Below are 15,439 nucleotides of genomic sequence, written 5' to 3'. Positions count from 1 at the left end.
CTAATATTGTTTTTATTTTATTTACGCAATATTAAAGGTGCGTTTACACTGGTTTTCAAAGCCTATGTGTAAACGCGCCCTTATTAATATATCATTCCATAGCAAGTATGTCATCAAATATCTCAATGTTATACCCGATACAGTCAGGCTAAGCTAACTCTGCATCATTGATAACACAGAGTGTGGAAGTGTTAATAAACGTCAAACTTCTATGAAATTATGACAGAAGCATGGCCTAACTCTAATATATTTTTGGAAAGCTTTTTGCAGTGCATAAGGTGCACGTACTAGTGCTCGACATGCTAATGCCCAATAGATGACACCTTGCTGTCACCTCTATTGACAATGACTTGTTTCAAGATGACATGTACTGGGACCGCGTCGAGCACCAGTACGTTTACCTTACTATACTTGAAATAATTTGGTAGATAAATTAATACGTACTATGAAAATATAAACATGTTGTAAACGAGAATCGGTTAAAATGCGACCGGAGTTCCGTTTTAGATATACGAAAGCATTTTTGCCAATCTGAAATGGAGACCTTCGCTAACGGTCGGTCAAATAATATATGTTTATAGTTATGGCCACTTATGGCAGTGGGGTGACACTTCTCCTTTCGGGCAAACTCGGCACCGTTCGGCTCAGCATTGCTCCGAGCAATTATTAGGGTTGGCACCACTTGACTTCTTTTTGCGTGCACGACAAACAAGATAATGACTTGAATTTTGACAACCCTAAATAGCCGAAAGGGATAGTGCCATATATTAGAAAGGGACAGCATGATTCGTCCCTGAATTGCTGTGAAACTTCGGTTTTGTAGGAAGTGTCCTTTCTGTACGGTAGTACTATTATTTATTGTGGTTTTGGCCAAATTTATTGGCGGGTTACTTTACATTCGTTATTGGTTATTGCTACAAATCAGTGATATTAAGATAATTTTAATATTATATTCTACTAATGTTATTGTACAGTTATGTTATGAAATAAAAATACATCGTTACCTGTAAAATTAACTTTATTATTAATAAAACATCCTGCCAAAACGTTGTTTCATTTTTAATTAACAGACTAAGGGCCACTTGCACCATCCCATTAACCCGGGGTTAAGCGGTTAGACTGTTAACCCAACGTCAAATTGCACTGGTAACCATGGTAACTTCAGGTTTAAGCGGTTAACCCCGGGTTAGTGCAAGTGGCGCTAAACAGACAAATACTTGTTAAAAGTAAAGTTTCTAACATTAGGTAGTCTAACATAAGACCTTATTTTAAGAATTGTGCATTTACTCACTGGTAACAATACTGAGTGATTATTTTACTCCTAGAAACATATACTCTATAGTCGTTTTTTTTAGCATTAGAAAGAAGGTAAGCGATCTTGACATGTCTTTTAATTGAAAAACGCGTTTTAAAAATCAGTAACTATTACTTATGAAAGCAGATGAATGTAAATGATCGTATTAGATTCATAATTGTTACATATTTGCCGTGACTTATTTTTAAAAAGTGTATTTCAATTAAAAAACACATCAAGATTGTTTACCTTTTTTCTAATGCTAAAAAAACGGCCTATGCTCGAGAAACTGAAAACGGTGAAAAATATAGTTACTACTGCTAAAAATCTCAATTTTTCACCGTTTTCAGTTTCTAGAGTAGACTAATAGCACTTACCAATACTAGTAGACTTAACCTTTTGAACGCCACAGACGGCAATTGACGTCAACGCAAAATCGTGACAACGACGCCAAAGTCGGCATTTGACGTCGATCGTTTTTTGATGAAAATCTACCGAAAAACAGCCCACTTTTAGGTTGGCATTATTTATTCACAAAACTAAACATTACCCCCGTGGCGTCAGTGGCACGGCAAATGGATGCGCCGTCTGGCGTTCAAAGGGTTAACAATGAGAGAATAAAACACAAAATCGTATTGTGGTATAATTCACAAAATGCACTCGTACCATCGTCCACACTGTTAACTGTACATCGGTGGACTCATTCCTTTTGTAATAAGGTCCACCGGTGTAAGGTTAAGATAGGAGTGTGGCTGTTTGTACAGTCGACGTCAAATATATGGTTACACTTTAGCAACTTATGCCTTTGTAATAAGGCGAAAAATGTAAACATATCTTTCGACTGTACATATCCAATAAGGGGCTATTCATAAATTACGTCATTTCAAATTAGGGGGGGGGGGGTCTGGACATCGGATGACGGTAGCATGAAGTAGGAGGAAATGGGGTCATTTAAGCATGATTTTTGGATGATTATAGGGGGGGTCAAAAATCGTCAAAAATCGATGACGTAATTTATGGACAGCCCCTAAGACAAAATATGATGATTTAGATTTTAGATGGAGGTACCAGAATTTTGTTGTAACTAAATTGAAAACTAATAGTAGTTTGAAAATGAAATGACTATCTAGTTACTCACTTTGCCAATACCATAGATAAGAGTAATATAAGTAAAGTAAGAGTGGTAAGTATACATCAGTTTTCTTACCGAAACCATAGAGAAATATAGTAATAGAGTGCTTCGAGTGAATAGAGACATCAGTTTTGGTACCAAAACGACTATTATTTTCGCAGTCGACATCTAGCATCGAGTAGCGGAATTATCAGAACCGTTACTCGATACTAGAATTCTCTAGTGTCGCGACTCATGAAAATTGTATTGAACAACAATTTACAGCTAATATTAAAAGCAGAAGTCGTTGAAAATAGAGTTCCGGTTAATCCGGTTATAATATTAGCTGAAAATTGTTGAGCATTAGACTTTTCTGTCGTTGCAACATCTATTGTCAAGTAGCAGTACTGATGATTCCGCTACTCGATGCTAGATGTCGACTATGAAAATAATAGTCGTTTTGGTACCAACACTGATGTATGGAGTGATCACGTAGTACCTACTAATACATCGACATCCTTACACTAGAAAAACTTATTTATACCACTTACAAAATTACCTCTTTGGTACCTTTTTCTAATTGACAATTATGAATGAAAATTAATTTTTTATATGACATGACAGGATTATTTTTTTAAACGATTACACTTATATGAGAAGGTCCGCATATACAGTCACGTCTAAAAATATCGATACGGACAAAGTGCCAATAATATGTATATGGCATATATTATGGAAATGTCTTAACATATGGGCTTAGAGGATATAACGAAAGAGAATTCGAAGTAGAGAGTTACTGTCATGGTAAATTATGTAGCTACAGTTCATTTGCTGCCATCTTTCGACAGAAGAGTAACACTGTTTGAACGCCATTTGACTTTGATCCTTATTATTTCACTGATATGTGTTAACTTGTTAAATATTAATATTAACGCCATCTACTCGAGCATAGACTGCAGGTTATGGCGCCATCGCTCGAAAACATTGCACCATACCTTTGGCATATAGTCGAGTAAGTAAGAGTACGGATCAAAGTCAAATGGCGTTCTAACAGTTTTAATATTCTGTCGAAAGATGGCGTTAAACAGTGGCTACATAATTTACTTTGACAATCCGTCTCTATAAATAAAATAAATAATTAAATAAATATTATAGGACATTCTTACACAGATTGACCAAGTCCGCCAGTAAGCTCAAGAAGGCTTGTGTTGAGGGTACTCAGACAACGATATATATATAATATAATTACTTAAATACATAGAAAACAACCATGACTCAAGAACAAATATCTGTGTCATCACACAAATAAATGCCCTTACTGGGATTCGAACCCAGGACCATCGGCTCCACAGGCAGGGTCACTACCCACTAGGCCAGACCGGTCGTCTAAAAACTCTATAGACTCTATTCTCTTTAATATAACCAAACGGAGTATCGATTAACAAGCGTTTCCCTCTCTCGAAAATAGGCGGCCAATGGTCATACATTGTATGTACTGACGTTTATCTGACATGGCTATTTTTACGTTACGTATACATTTGACGTGCCCCTCCCCCGCAAAATTCGGCAGACTGTTTTGTACCGAAAACAGACAAGGCGTCTCCATTTGGTAATATCCTCTAAGCATATGGGCCATAAGGTCGTGTATACATAGTTTTGGCACTTTGTCCGTCTGTATCGAAATTTTTAGACGTAGAAGTGTACATACACAAAGATTAACCTTTTGGACGCCAATGACGGATATATCCGCACCGCAGGTCCAACGCCAAAGACTGATTAATCAGTCACAAACCACAGAGCAACATAGACCTACGTGCATATGCAAAAAGTTCAATTTCAGTTTTGTCACTTCGGTGACGTGGCGTCCGAGTGACAGCTTTTGTGTTTGACACGGCGTCGAAAAGGTTAATAGGTAAAATAAAGAAAAGAACTAAGAGTTACATGCATACTTCCACGCGCTAATATACAATTTACATGTACTTATGCATTATTTGTAACAAAGACACATCTACAGTGCATACATATTTTTGGAATAAGGTCAATCAATTTTTTTCTTAACTAAGCCAGTAATTGCAGTAATTTGATATTTTTTAAAAATACACACTAAAATGATTAACCAATGCCTAACGCAAACCACGAAAATCTAAATTTATGTAAAGTGTTTTCACTCTTACTTGTCCTATCATGTAAACAAACACTTCTCGATGACATTATCACACTTTTCTCTGGAATTACACGATAATCACCACTAAAAATGTTATTGTATACTTATATTAAAGAAACTCACAAAGTATTGAAATCAACCAAATAACCACTGAAAAATATCATTTCCAATAAGATTTTCATCAATAATCGCAGTAACGAACAGATTACCTCAAAAACATCTGACATTACGATGTCTAGATTGTCTATGAATCGTGTTGTTGGAATGACAATTTAACGTTACGTTTGTTTACAATTTTACATGATAATACACGTAAGGATGAATACACTTTACGTATCCATCACTATCACTCTTACAGTAAGTTAGAAATGAAGATAATCTCGAATTTCGAAAGGACCATGGTCAACTTTGTATGGAGTCTGGACCAATAACCAACAGAAATGAGAGTTAGGTCATTAGATAGGTATTTTTATGTACTTCATTTCGTTATATGGTCACCAAGCGGAATTCCATTGCAGAACTGAGATATTGGTATTTCAGTCAAATTTTCGTCACCCTTATTACATAGGCAATAGAGTCCTAGTAAGTAAATAATTGGTGCAGGGTAGATGTTTGCGCACCGCCGGGCGAGCGCGGCGAATGGTTTGGTTTGTTTGGTTTGGTTAGGGCGACGACATTTTGACTAAAATACCAATATCTCAGTCCTGCAACGGAATTCTGCGTGGTGCCCATACAACGAAATGAAGTAAATAGAAATACCTATCTAATGACCTAATTCTCAACTCTGTTGGTATTGGGGCCATTTAGACGCATAGTCCTTTTCGGTAGCCGTTCACATATGAGTGGAGCGTGAGATGTGTAGTTGTTATTGCGCGTAAGTGTAGCCCTACCGTCTAGATTGGTCACATCCTATATATAGCGCAGTGCAGCGAGACATACAGACATACATATTTATATAGGCGATCAGCGAAATTACCACTAGAGTATATTTCGGAGTATTTGTACAGTCAAGGCAGTAGTATATTGCGTTGTACAGTCACCTGCAATAATATGTGACACGCTCTTATCCTCTACAAATAAGATCGTGTCAGATATTATTGCGGCCTTCGTTGTGTAACATATTATTGCAGGCGACTGTACTTTAAGGCATTCATCACACAACGTTAAAGAAGTAAGGTTTTGACATGTCTAGCAGGAGAAACGCACAACTTACAAAAGTTTTTGATCCATTCAGGTAGTAAATAATAAATTGATGTAGAAATTCAGACAAAATAACAAAAATAATGTAACATATAGGCGAAATAAATGATTATATGTACTTGGTCAAGCAAATCTAGTCAGCAAAACGCGGCAAATTTGAAAAGTCGCAGGTTAGCAACACTGTTTTCGAATAATTCCAAAATCGCGAATCATCTGTGTTTTATCTGTGGACTGTGGATCGTGAATGACAGCCATCTTGTTTGTTTACATTATGAAACGTTGCTGTTTCAAGAGAAATTTCTGCTGTCTACGTTTCTCTATTCATCTTCTGGTGCTTTATGTCATGCATCGTGCAAAATAATTTATTTTAAATACAATCAAATACCCTATTGTACGGATTAAAAAAATGTGCCTATTCTAGGTAACTTAGCAGTACCTAATACATATTTATGCGAACAATCATTTTCTGCCTTTCCGTAACGCCCACAATCGCTTCAACATATTCGAGTGTAACCCAGTATTATAATCATTTTGTGTCATATCTACATCAGTATTCTCCCCATCTTCTGCAGATCTATACGGATTCCAATTATTTGTATTTAGGTTATTTCTAGCAACTTCGCCTAAATCATTAGTGCTATCATTAAATACGTTTCTACATTTTGTAGAACTGTATCTTTCAAAACAAGTGTCATTTTTAACATCATTAGGCAGTAAACTATTTTCTTTGTCTATTTGAAGCTCTTTAACTTTTGCTGTCAACCTGTTCATATCGTTTTCGGATAGTTGATCCTTTATTTTATCAAATCCACCGACGAAAATAGCGTTCTCATTATGTCTAGTTTTATTTCTAAATACAGTTTCATTAGGTTCGCGTTTAGTTACATTCAGTGTATGTGGCACATTATAACTAACATTTATTTCGTCAATAGATCCATGTGATTTCCAATGTTGAAAATCATTAGTACCGTATTTAGCGTTCATGTCATATACCGTTGGTTGACCGAGTTTGGCAATTGTTAAATCTTTGTCATTGTCATTTTTATCGATATATTTATTGTTTAATTTAGGTCGTCGCAGATTTCCAATTATTTCACCTACTTCATTATCATCTAAGAATGGATCCCAATGATGATCGCGCGAATTATTACTGTCGTTTTTAGCGTTCAAATCATTCATCCTGGGTTGACGCAACTTGACACTTCTTAAATCTTTCGTCTTTTCAATAGGTTGAGGTAAGTTCCAACCTGAAGCATTGTTATCATTGCTATTTATAGCATTCACATTATTATTTAATTTAGGTTGTCGCGTGCTTTTAATTGTTATTTCTTCGTAGGTCCTATGTGAATCCCAATTATCGTTTTTTAATCTGTTATCATTTATTTTCGGTTGACGTAGTTGGACAATGGATATATCTTCGTTTCTGTAAGCAGCTCGTCTTCCTAACTGTCTGAATTTATCAAGACGAGAGATTTTAAGACTACTTTCATTATGATTTTGTATAGTATTTTGTGCATTTGCATTTTTACTTGAATTAATTTTCCTGTCGACCTCCATGTTACATTCCTTTCCATATGTACTATCTCGCTTTTGAAAATGATTCTCAGTTACCTGATTGTCTTGTTTTGAATAATTTTGTACGTGAAGTACGTTTTGAGTATTATTTTCAATCATATTTCTGGCACGATATTCATTTATTCTCTGTTCCCAATAACTTTTAATTAATAGTCCGGATATGGGACTATTGTTTGCAATTGTCGTTTTATTTTCGTCAATATTGCTCGCCCCTAATCTTTTTTCACCTACAGGACCACTTTTAACCTCACGACAATCGTCCTCGCTCTCTGTGTAAAAACATGTACTTCTTTCATTATCCTTTTCAACCAAATTAACCCTTTTATAAATTATTCTTTCTAAATAATAGCTAGCTCGATTTGATGTACTTGGATTAATTGGAATTCTACGTAGGTCGTTTCTCTCCCTGCCTTGACCATTTATGTCCCATTCATAATTTATGTAACTTTGATCAGTCACATTCCTACTTGGACCTTTTTGCCTACCTACATCAATACCTTGGTCGTTTTTCATTTCTCCATTATTTCCACCCCTACCAACATCATTTTTATCGCTACCTGCATAATTTCTACTTCTACCTACACCGTTTTTGTCACTACCTAAACCGTATTCGTCCCTACCTGCCTCATTTAATTCACTACCTTGACTGTTTCCATCTCCCGTTTTACCTGTCAGCTGACCCCCCCTCGGCTGCACGGCGCTACCTTGGGAAGCGCCGGTCTAGGCGAACAGGGCGTCCGGCGCGGCGTCGCGTATCTCGCAGACGAACTGGTCCTGTTCTATCGGCTTCTTGATCCAGCGGCCGAGCTTGGCCTTGTCGAAGGCTTCGATTAGACGCTCCTTTGCCACCTAAGAGAACATTGAGTTTGAATAACCTTTTCTGGTGTATAGTTGCGCTGGTGCCTTAGTGGCAAGAGCGTGCGACTTTCAATTCGGAGGTCGCGGGTTCAAACCCCGGCTCTTACCAATGAGTTTTTCGGAACTAATGTACGAAATATCAAATATTTGCCAGTTCGGTGAAGGAAAACATTGTGAGGAAACCGGGCTAATCCCAATAAGGCCTAGTTTCCCCTCAGGGTTGGAAGGTCAGATGGCAGTCGCTTTCGTAAAAACTAGCGCCTACGTCAAATCATGGGATTAGTTGTCAAGCGGACCCCAGGCTCCCATGAGCCTTGGCAAAATGCCGGGATAACGTGGGGAAGAAGAAGTTCTGGTGTATTGTTGTCTGGAAGAGACCGCTCTTTAGCGATAAGACCGCCTGTTGTCTGCCTCTACCTTTAATCGATTATTTTTCTTTAAGCTGTATCTTTTACTGAGGTGTGCCTATAAAGAGTATTCTATTTATCTGTTGCACGCGAGGACGTAGACAGTCAGGATCGCCGTGTCGGGCGCTACGTAATTAAATTTTAATAATAGTATCTTTGTATGATATCTTGTAATAGTTGTAACTATAGTGTGTCAAGTCATTTCGATCAGTAGAAAAAAAGCGGCAAATTAAAAAAATGTAGGCGCGAAAGGTAATCATCCCATAAAAAATTTTTGCTACTGACAAACTTGTTTAACCCGCCGCTATACTCACATACATCAGGTTTACCTGACAAAAGAGCGTAAAAAATATGGACCATATTAAAAATGTGAAATCAACAAGGTAGTAAAGCGACGATCTATAACGACTATAAGTTTGCGCCTTTGACTGTTGGGAAGAAAAAAGTTCAACTGAGGATCTTTTGACGGTACACTCTCTAATATTTACTATAATGTGTGTATAGTATGAATTATCTCAGGTGATTTTTTCGGGCTCGGGCCCTAATCTTCTAAACAATAGTACATTATTGTCGAGGCTCGGAAGTAGCTACTTGCAGGCTGAGGATTCGTTTTAAACGGACGACCTTGGGAGTCCGTTTAATTGAATCCGAAGCCAGCAAGTAGCCTTCCAGCCGAGTCATATATAGTGCTTTTCTCAAAAATGGTGCAAGAAATATAAATATCATAGAAATATTTTACAAAAGCAACTTTCTTACGTATATATTTTCACAGAAAAAAAGTAGAAACAATTGAAAAAGTTAGCTTTGCCGCCTTTTTATTTTTTTAATAAAAAAATAGAAGTGTATTTTTCTGCCGAAAATACGCCAATTTATTTGAGACAGCTAAATAGTCGCGGTACTAATCATCTGTTTGGCTGTTTAATGGGCCTGTGCCTTCATTTGATATGGCCATTTCAACTTTTAAAAAGTTTGGAACTCGACAAATAATGGAATTTGTATGCAACATTGCAGTCCCAAAATCGAGACTGCAATGTTTTTAACTTTTTTAATTTTTGACTGACCATAAACTACGCGCTTCGCAACCTATTTTTTAAACGGCAAAGTCGACTTTGCCGTCCATTTTTGAGAAAAAGGTATTATTTCCTTTGTGCAGTGGTTACATTGCTTACTGCTTAATGCACCGTCATAATGAACGGGGACAAGTCCGTTTAAAAAGCAAATTTACCATTCTAATTATATGGTTCAAATTCATGAACAGCCCATTCGAAGATAACACGTTTTGTTATCTCCAAAAACAAGACCACCCTGATTGTTCTTCGGAATGAGCTGTCACATGAATTTGAACCTTAATACTAACACGATAGTTGCTTTTTAAACGACATGGTTGCTTTGGCACGTGCTGTAGACCGCTCTTAAAAGAAACAATAGTTATTTGTACAACAAGAGATCAAAGTTTGATATATCTTCGAGTGCTTATTTTGAGTCCCGTGCAAGCGAAAGATTCACGAGCGTAGCGAGTGAATCTAATTTAGAATCTTGAGCGTAGTAAGGGATTCAAAAGCGCACGAGATGTAAATAACTTTGATCTCGTGTAGTACACAAAAATTTTCACCCTAAGCAATGAGAACATACCTAGAGGGACAGAGATAATAGAACCCAAGTATATCGAACTTGTATTAGACCCCGCATGTTGAAATGACATTTGACTATAAAGGTCACTTGAATGTCATTTTGTCTCACTCAGTGAGCAAAATCGCATTTTGCTCACTGTTTTTAAGAAGCAAAGTACCCTTGTTCGAGCTGCTGAGGTGAAAAGGCTTTTGTTTAACGGATTAGGGCCCGAGCCCGAAAAAGTCATCTGAGATAATTCATACTATAATTTCAGAAGTTATAATAATAATAAGTCTCAGTCTCATTGTCCACCCAAACTTCAATCCATAGACCAGTATACTGTTCACTTTTTCTACAGTAGTCGCAATGCCCGCTGAGACCTGTTCATGGGTGTCTATTAATGCACTTGTGAACGGGTTCCAGCAGGCGTTCTACATGACATTAAAACTCTCCAAGGGCCTCTACGTGTTGGATCTATGTCCCCACGCAAGCCTATCAAAAGACCGGGATTTATAGGCCCGTGAAATCCAAAAGGGATTAACAAATAATAATAATTATTATTATTATTTATTATGTGTTTTCAGAAGTTATAAATGGGTTAATATTTACCTGGTAAGCGGGACACAGTTGCTTGGCCTCGTTATACAACAGCTGGTCAACATCTGGCGGCAGCGGCGTGGGGTCCGTGCCGTTGGGATCCTGAAACATGAGTGGGATCTGAGCTCAATGTGAGATGCTGTTCGGAGTGTCGGGTAGGATAGAATAAAGGGGCCCACAGATTACCAGTTCACCGGACGATATCAGCCTATCAGTTACAAAACGTGACAGTTCCGAACAACTGACAGGCTGATATCGTCCGGCGAACTGATAATCTATGGGCCCCTTAAGAGTCAGGGTATGCTGGACAGAGTTTAGCTTCGCTATACGAGTGAATTGCAAAAAAATTGTACATACCACCTGTAATTAGTATAAAGTTAATTGATTCCATTGTGTTATGAAAGTTAAGCCATTTCTATTTAAGGTAGATGCATGAATGTGTGTAAGCGTATGCTATAGACTTATACAGGGTGATTTCGGGGTCGTGGAGCAAGAGAGCCAGACATCATACAGAATCCAAAGATGAGCCTAATGATGTTGTTAATTATTGTTTATCGCCAATAATGATGATTATTTTCCAGATGACAAGTAGGAAAAAACATTTTTGCATACAATTTGGTGACCCTACTCAATGTGACGTCTTGTCGCTTTCCATACAGCGTATGTCAAAAGTCATAGGGTGACCATAATTACTTAGTATAACATTAATTTTACTTGAAAAATAAGAATAATTCAAGTAATTATCTTTTAATCAAATACTACCATATGATAATGTGGATCATTTACAGAGTCAGAAAAAGTGGTTCTGGATCACGACCCCGAAATCACCCTGTATGTGTACGAATTAAGTACAGTACAATTTACATAGTTAATTTTCGCGACACAAATGAATCAATTAAGTTAAGACTGATCACAGCTTCCGTACAATTTTTTTGCAATTCACTCATACAACATCTGGGGTCTGCTGGTCTACGCCAGGAGGTCCTGTTCGGGTCCTGGACCACGAGTGGGTTCTGGGCTCAATGTGAGATGGGCGTTTTCTAAAATAAATATTGAAAACCTGATTCTCACAGATCCTGGTGTTTTTGGGTTCTTTCAACTCAGAAACACTAGCATTTTCAATCCTGATGATTTTACGGCCACCTTACACTAGCGTCTTTTGAGCGTCGGCATCTAGCCTGCGCTATGGAAAAATCGCATCGCAGTTGGGCCAACGTTGCGTCGTGCAGCGGCCATAGAGTTGACTAGACGGAGCTCGGGAGACGTAAGTGTGTGGTGGCCCTATCTCGGTATAGAATAGAAACACTTTATTGACAAACTGTGTATGTGTGTTGTGTGTGTGTGTATGTTGTGAGTGCGTGTGTGTGTGTTTATCGTTTTCTACCCTTACCTGAGGCAGCAAAGGTAGCCGTTTGACAAGATACTGCCAGCGCGCGAACATGCTCTGCTTGCACAGAAGTGACGGCTGCCCGCTCTCAAGTTTACCCGTCGTAGCGTTTGTTGTGTGTGTGTGTGTGTGTGTATTACCTGAGGCAGCAAAGGTAGCCGTTTGACAAGATACTGCCAGCGCGCGAACATGCTCCGCTTGCACAGAAGTGACGGCTGCCCGCTCTCAAGTTTACCCGTCGTAGCGTTTGTTGTGTGTGTGTGTGTGTGTGTGTATTACCTGAGGCAGCAAAGGTAGCCGTTTGACAAGATACTGCCAGCGCGCGAACATGCTCCGCTTGCACAGAAGTGACGGCTGCCCGCTCTCAAGTTTACCCGTCGTAGCGTTTGTTGTGTGTGTGTGTGTGTGTGTGTATTACCTGAGGCAGCAAAGGTAGCCGTTTGACAAGATACTGCCAGCGCGCGAACATGCTCCGCTTGCACAGAAGTGACCGCTGCCCGCTCTCAAGTTTACCCGTCGTAGCGTTTGTTGTGTGTGTGTGTGTGTGTATTACCTGAGGCAGCAAAGGTAGCCGTTTGACAAGATACTGCCAGCGCGCGAACATGCTCCGCTTGCACAGAAGTGACGGCTGCCCGCTCTCAAGTTTACCCGTCGTAGCGTTTGTTGTGTGTGTGTGTGTGTGTGTGTGTGTGTGTGTGTGTGTGTGTGTGTGTATTACCTGAGGCAGCAAAGGTAGCCGTTTGACAAGATACTGCCAGCGCGCGAACATGCTCCGCTTGCACAGAAGTGACGGCTGCCCGCTCTCAAGTTTACCCGTCGTAGCGTTTGTTGTGTGTGTGTGTGTGTGTGTGTATTACCTGAGGCAGCAAAGGTAGCCGTTTGACAAGATACTGCCAGCGCGCGAACATGCTCCGCTTGCACAGAAGTGACCGCTGCCCGCTCTCAAGTTTACCCGTCGTAGCGTTTGTTGTGTGTGTGTGTGTGTGTGTGTATTACCTGAGGCAGCAAAGGTAGCCGTTTGACAAGATACTGCCAGCGCGCGAACATGCTATGCTTGCACAGAAGTGACGGCTGCCCGCTCTCAAGTTTACCCGTCGTAGCGTTTGTTGTGTGTGTGTGTGTGTGTGTGTGTGTGTATTACCTGAGGCAGCAAAGGTAGCCGTTTGACAAGATACTGCCAGCGCGCGAACATGCTCTGCTTGCACAGAAGTGATGGCTGCCCGCTCTCAAGTTTACCCGTCGTTGCGTTCACTACCTCGGGGAGCTGAAATATATATTTAATTATTGGTAAAAAAAAATACGCAGCATTACAGCGAACTAATACACTGTGAAATTTAAAACAGACAGTATTATGTATATAATACTATAATAGTACATTATGATACACTACTTCCTCCTTTTTTGAAGTCGGTTAAAAAGTCAGAAAGTGCGGCAGTCGTATTTCACTAGCGGAGGGCTCCTAACAAAACGATATTAGTGAACGTGACGTCACCGTCCAATTGAGAACCCATCTTTGTAAGGAAAACAAGAAAATTGCGACTTTGTCGGTGAAAAATTGCGTGCGTGTATATAGTTGCTATACAATCTTATTTTTGATAAATTGTATGGAATCGAATGGTACCATTACTTTTTTATAAACTAGTTTTAGTCCCAAAACTCAGCTACCCAAACTACTAGAAAATTGGCGCACAATGTGGTTAGTAAAATTACGGTCGAATAGGGAATATTAGGCAAAGCTCTGCGTAGGTGGCAACACTAGCACATACAGTAAACAAACCTCATTGACAACATCATGCGTCACTAGGTCAATCACATGGCCTACCGTGAAACACGACAATCGAAAGTTCGGTTTCTGCCTCTCTATCACTCTTGCTTATTCGATCGATAGAGAGGCAGATAAAGAAATTCCGATTTTCGCGTTTCGCATTAGGCCACCTGTAAACAAACCGCCTTGGTGCATCAACGTCATAGTGAAAACTTGTCAAAAAACTGTTTAAGGCCTAGGATGTATAAGTTACTCTATGGTTTACTAAACAAATTAGTGCTGCACTCTGGCGACAGAACATTGCAGTAATACTCTTTTCTTTGAAGTCGGTTAAAAATGACTTACTGGAGATGTCGAACACCAGCACACGCTGAAAGAGGGCGCTCGCGCAGGAGTCCTGGCTTCGGTGCTGGCCGCTCGCGCCAGCAGGGGGCGCTGCAGGCGGAAGGGAGGCGGCAGCGATTGCAGATGTGTTTCTATGCGGCCACAGATGGCGCTGGAACAATGAGAAAGTTATTTAAGAGGGGATGAAATGCTAGTTATGTAGCGATATAACTATCTTCTTCTTCTTCCTGGCGTTCTCCCGGCATTTTGCCATGGCTCATGGGAGCCTGGGGTCCGCTTGGCAACTAATCCCAAGAATTGACGTAGGCACTAGTCTTTACGAAAGCGACTGCCATGTGATCTTCCAACCCAGAGGGGAAACTAGGCTTTATTGGGATTGGGCTTGTTAAGGTTTTGTGTAACCCGGGGGCGGGTAGCTAGTTTACCCTAAAACATTTATAACGTATAATAAACTCTTGGCAAGCTAGCCACAGGATAATACGAGTAAATACATAACCAGAAGGCGCAACATTCATTTTCAATTAAAAACCCGTTGCGCCGGTGTCGCAAGCCGTGAAAAGTTGCTGGAAAAGGCCGAGACATATCGAGGCTTACTGGGGCATGTCCGCAAACAGTTATTTCGTTATTTACCTACATCAATATTGAATGCTAGTATTCTGCTCGACTGAGGCCTGAGGCTGCCTATGAGTCTGTATCTTTAGGTATTTAATTCATTAATTTAATCCATAACAAAATTACAGTGTAATAAACGCACTTATATGCCAAACTGCAGAACAGTTTGTTGGCAGAAAACAAAGTCTACCCTCCACCATATACAGTGAAATCTAGATAAGTGGGACCTGTGGGCAAGCAAATTTGTCTCACTTAAAGAGGTATTCCACTTACCCAGGGTGTCAGTTAGCCAGGTATTAATAAATGTCTGTCTGTTTAAAAAAGAGTAAACAAAATCTACCCTCAAATGGCTTCTTAAGCCAGTTGAGGGTAGATGAAACCATTACATGATCAAATAACGTAGGTTAAAGTCAGGTCGTTCGGTGACAGATCCAGGCGTAGTGAATGCAATCTCGCACCAAGATTGGCGATTCGAGATCTCGCACGAAAAATCTGAATCGAGATAGGGTGTTT

The 15,439-nt window shown here is 39.5% G+C and overlaps 1 protein-coding gene across 1 annotated transcript in view; it reads right to left on the bottom strand.

Annotated features, from left to right (window-relative positions):
* Positions 1-7,833: 7,833 nt before the first annotated feature.
* Positions 7,834-15,439, bottom strand: part of LOC134803438 (double-stranded RNA-specific editase Adar) — a 59,779-nt gene continuing 52,173 nt past the window's right edge. Inside the window, exons 18-21 of the mRNA XM_063776256.1 lie at positions 14,315-14,465; positions 13,346-13,468; positions 10,830-10,919; positions 7,834-8,193 (exon numbers count right to left, since the gene is read on the bottom strand). Coding sequence (XP_063632326.1) covers positions 8,065-8,193; positions 10,830-10,919; positions 13,346-13,468; positions 14,315-14,465 — 493 coding nt within the window. The 3' untranslated portion in view covers positions 7,834-8,064. The remainder of the gene's footprint in view (positions 8,194-10,829; positions 10,920-13,345; positions 13,469-14,314; positions 14,466-15,439) is intronic.

Source organism: Cydia splendana, chromosome 26 (assembly GCF_910591565.1).
Source record: "Cydia splendana chromosome 26, ilCydSple1.2, whole genome shotgun sequence".
Classification (NCBI taxonomy): domain Eukaryota; kingdom Metazoa; phylum Arthropoda; class Insecta; order Lepidoptera; family Tortricidae; genus Cydia; species Cydia splendana.
Note: the sequence above shows the minus strand (reverse complement) of the source record. Positions and strands in the feature narration are given on the sequence as shown.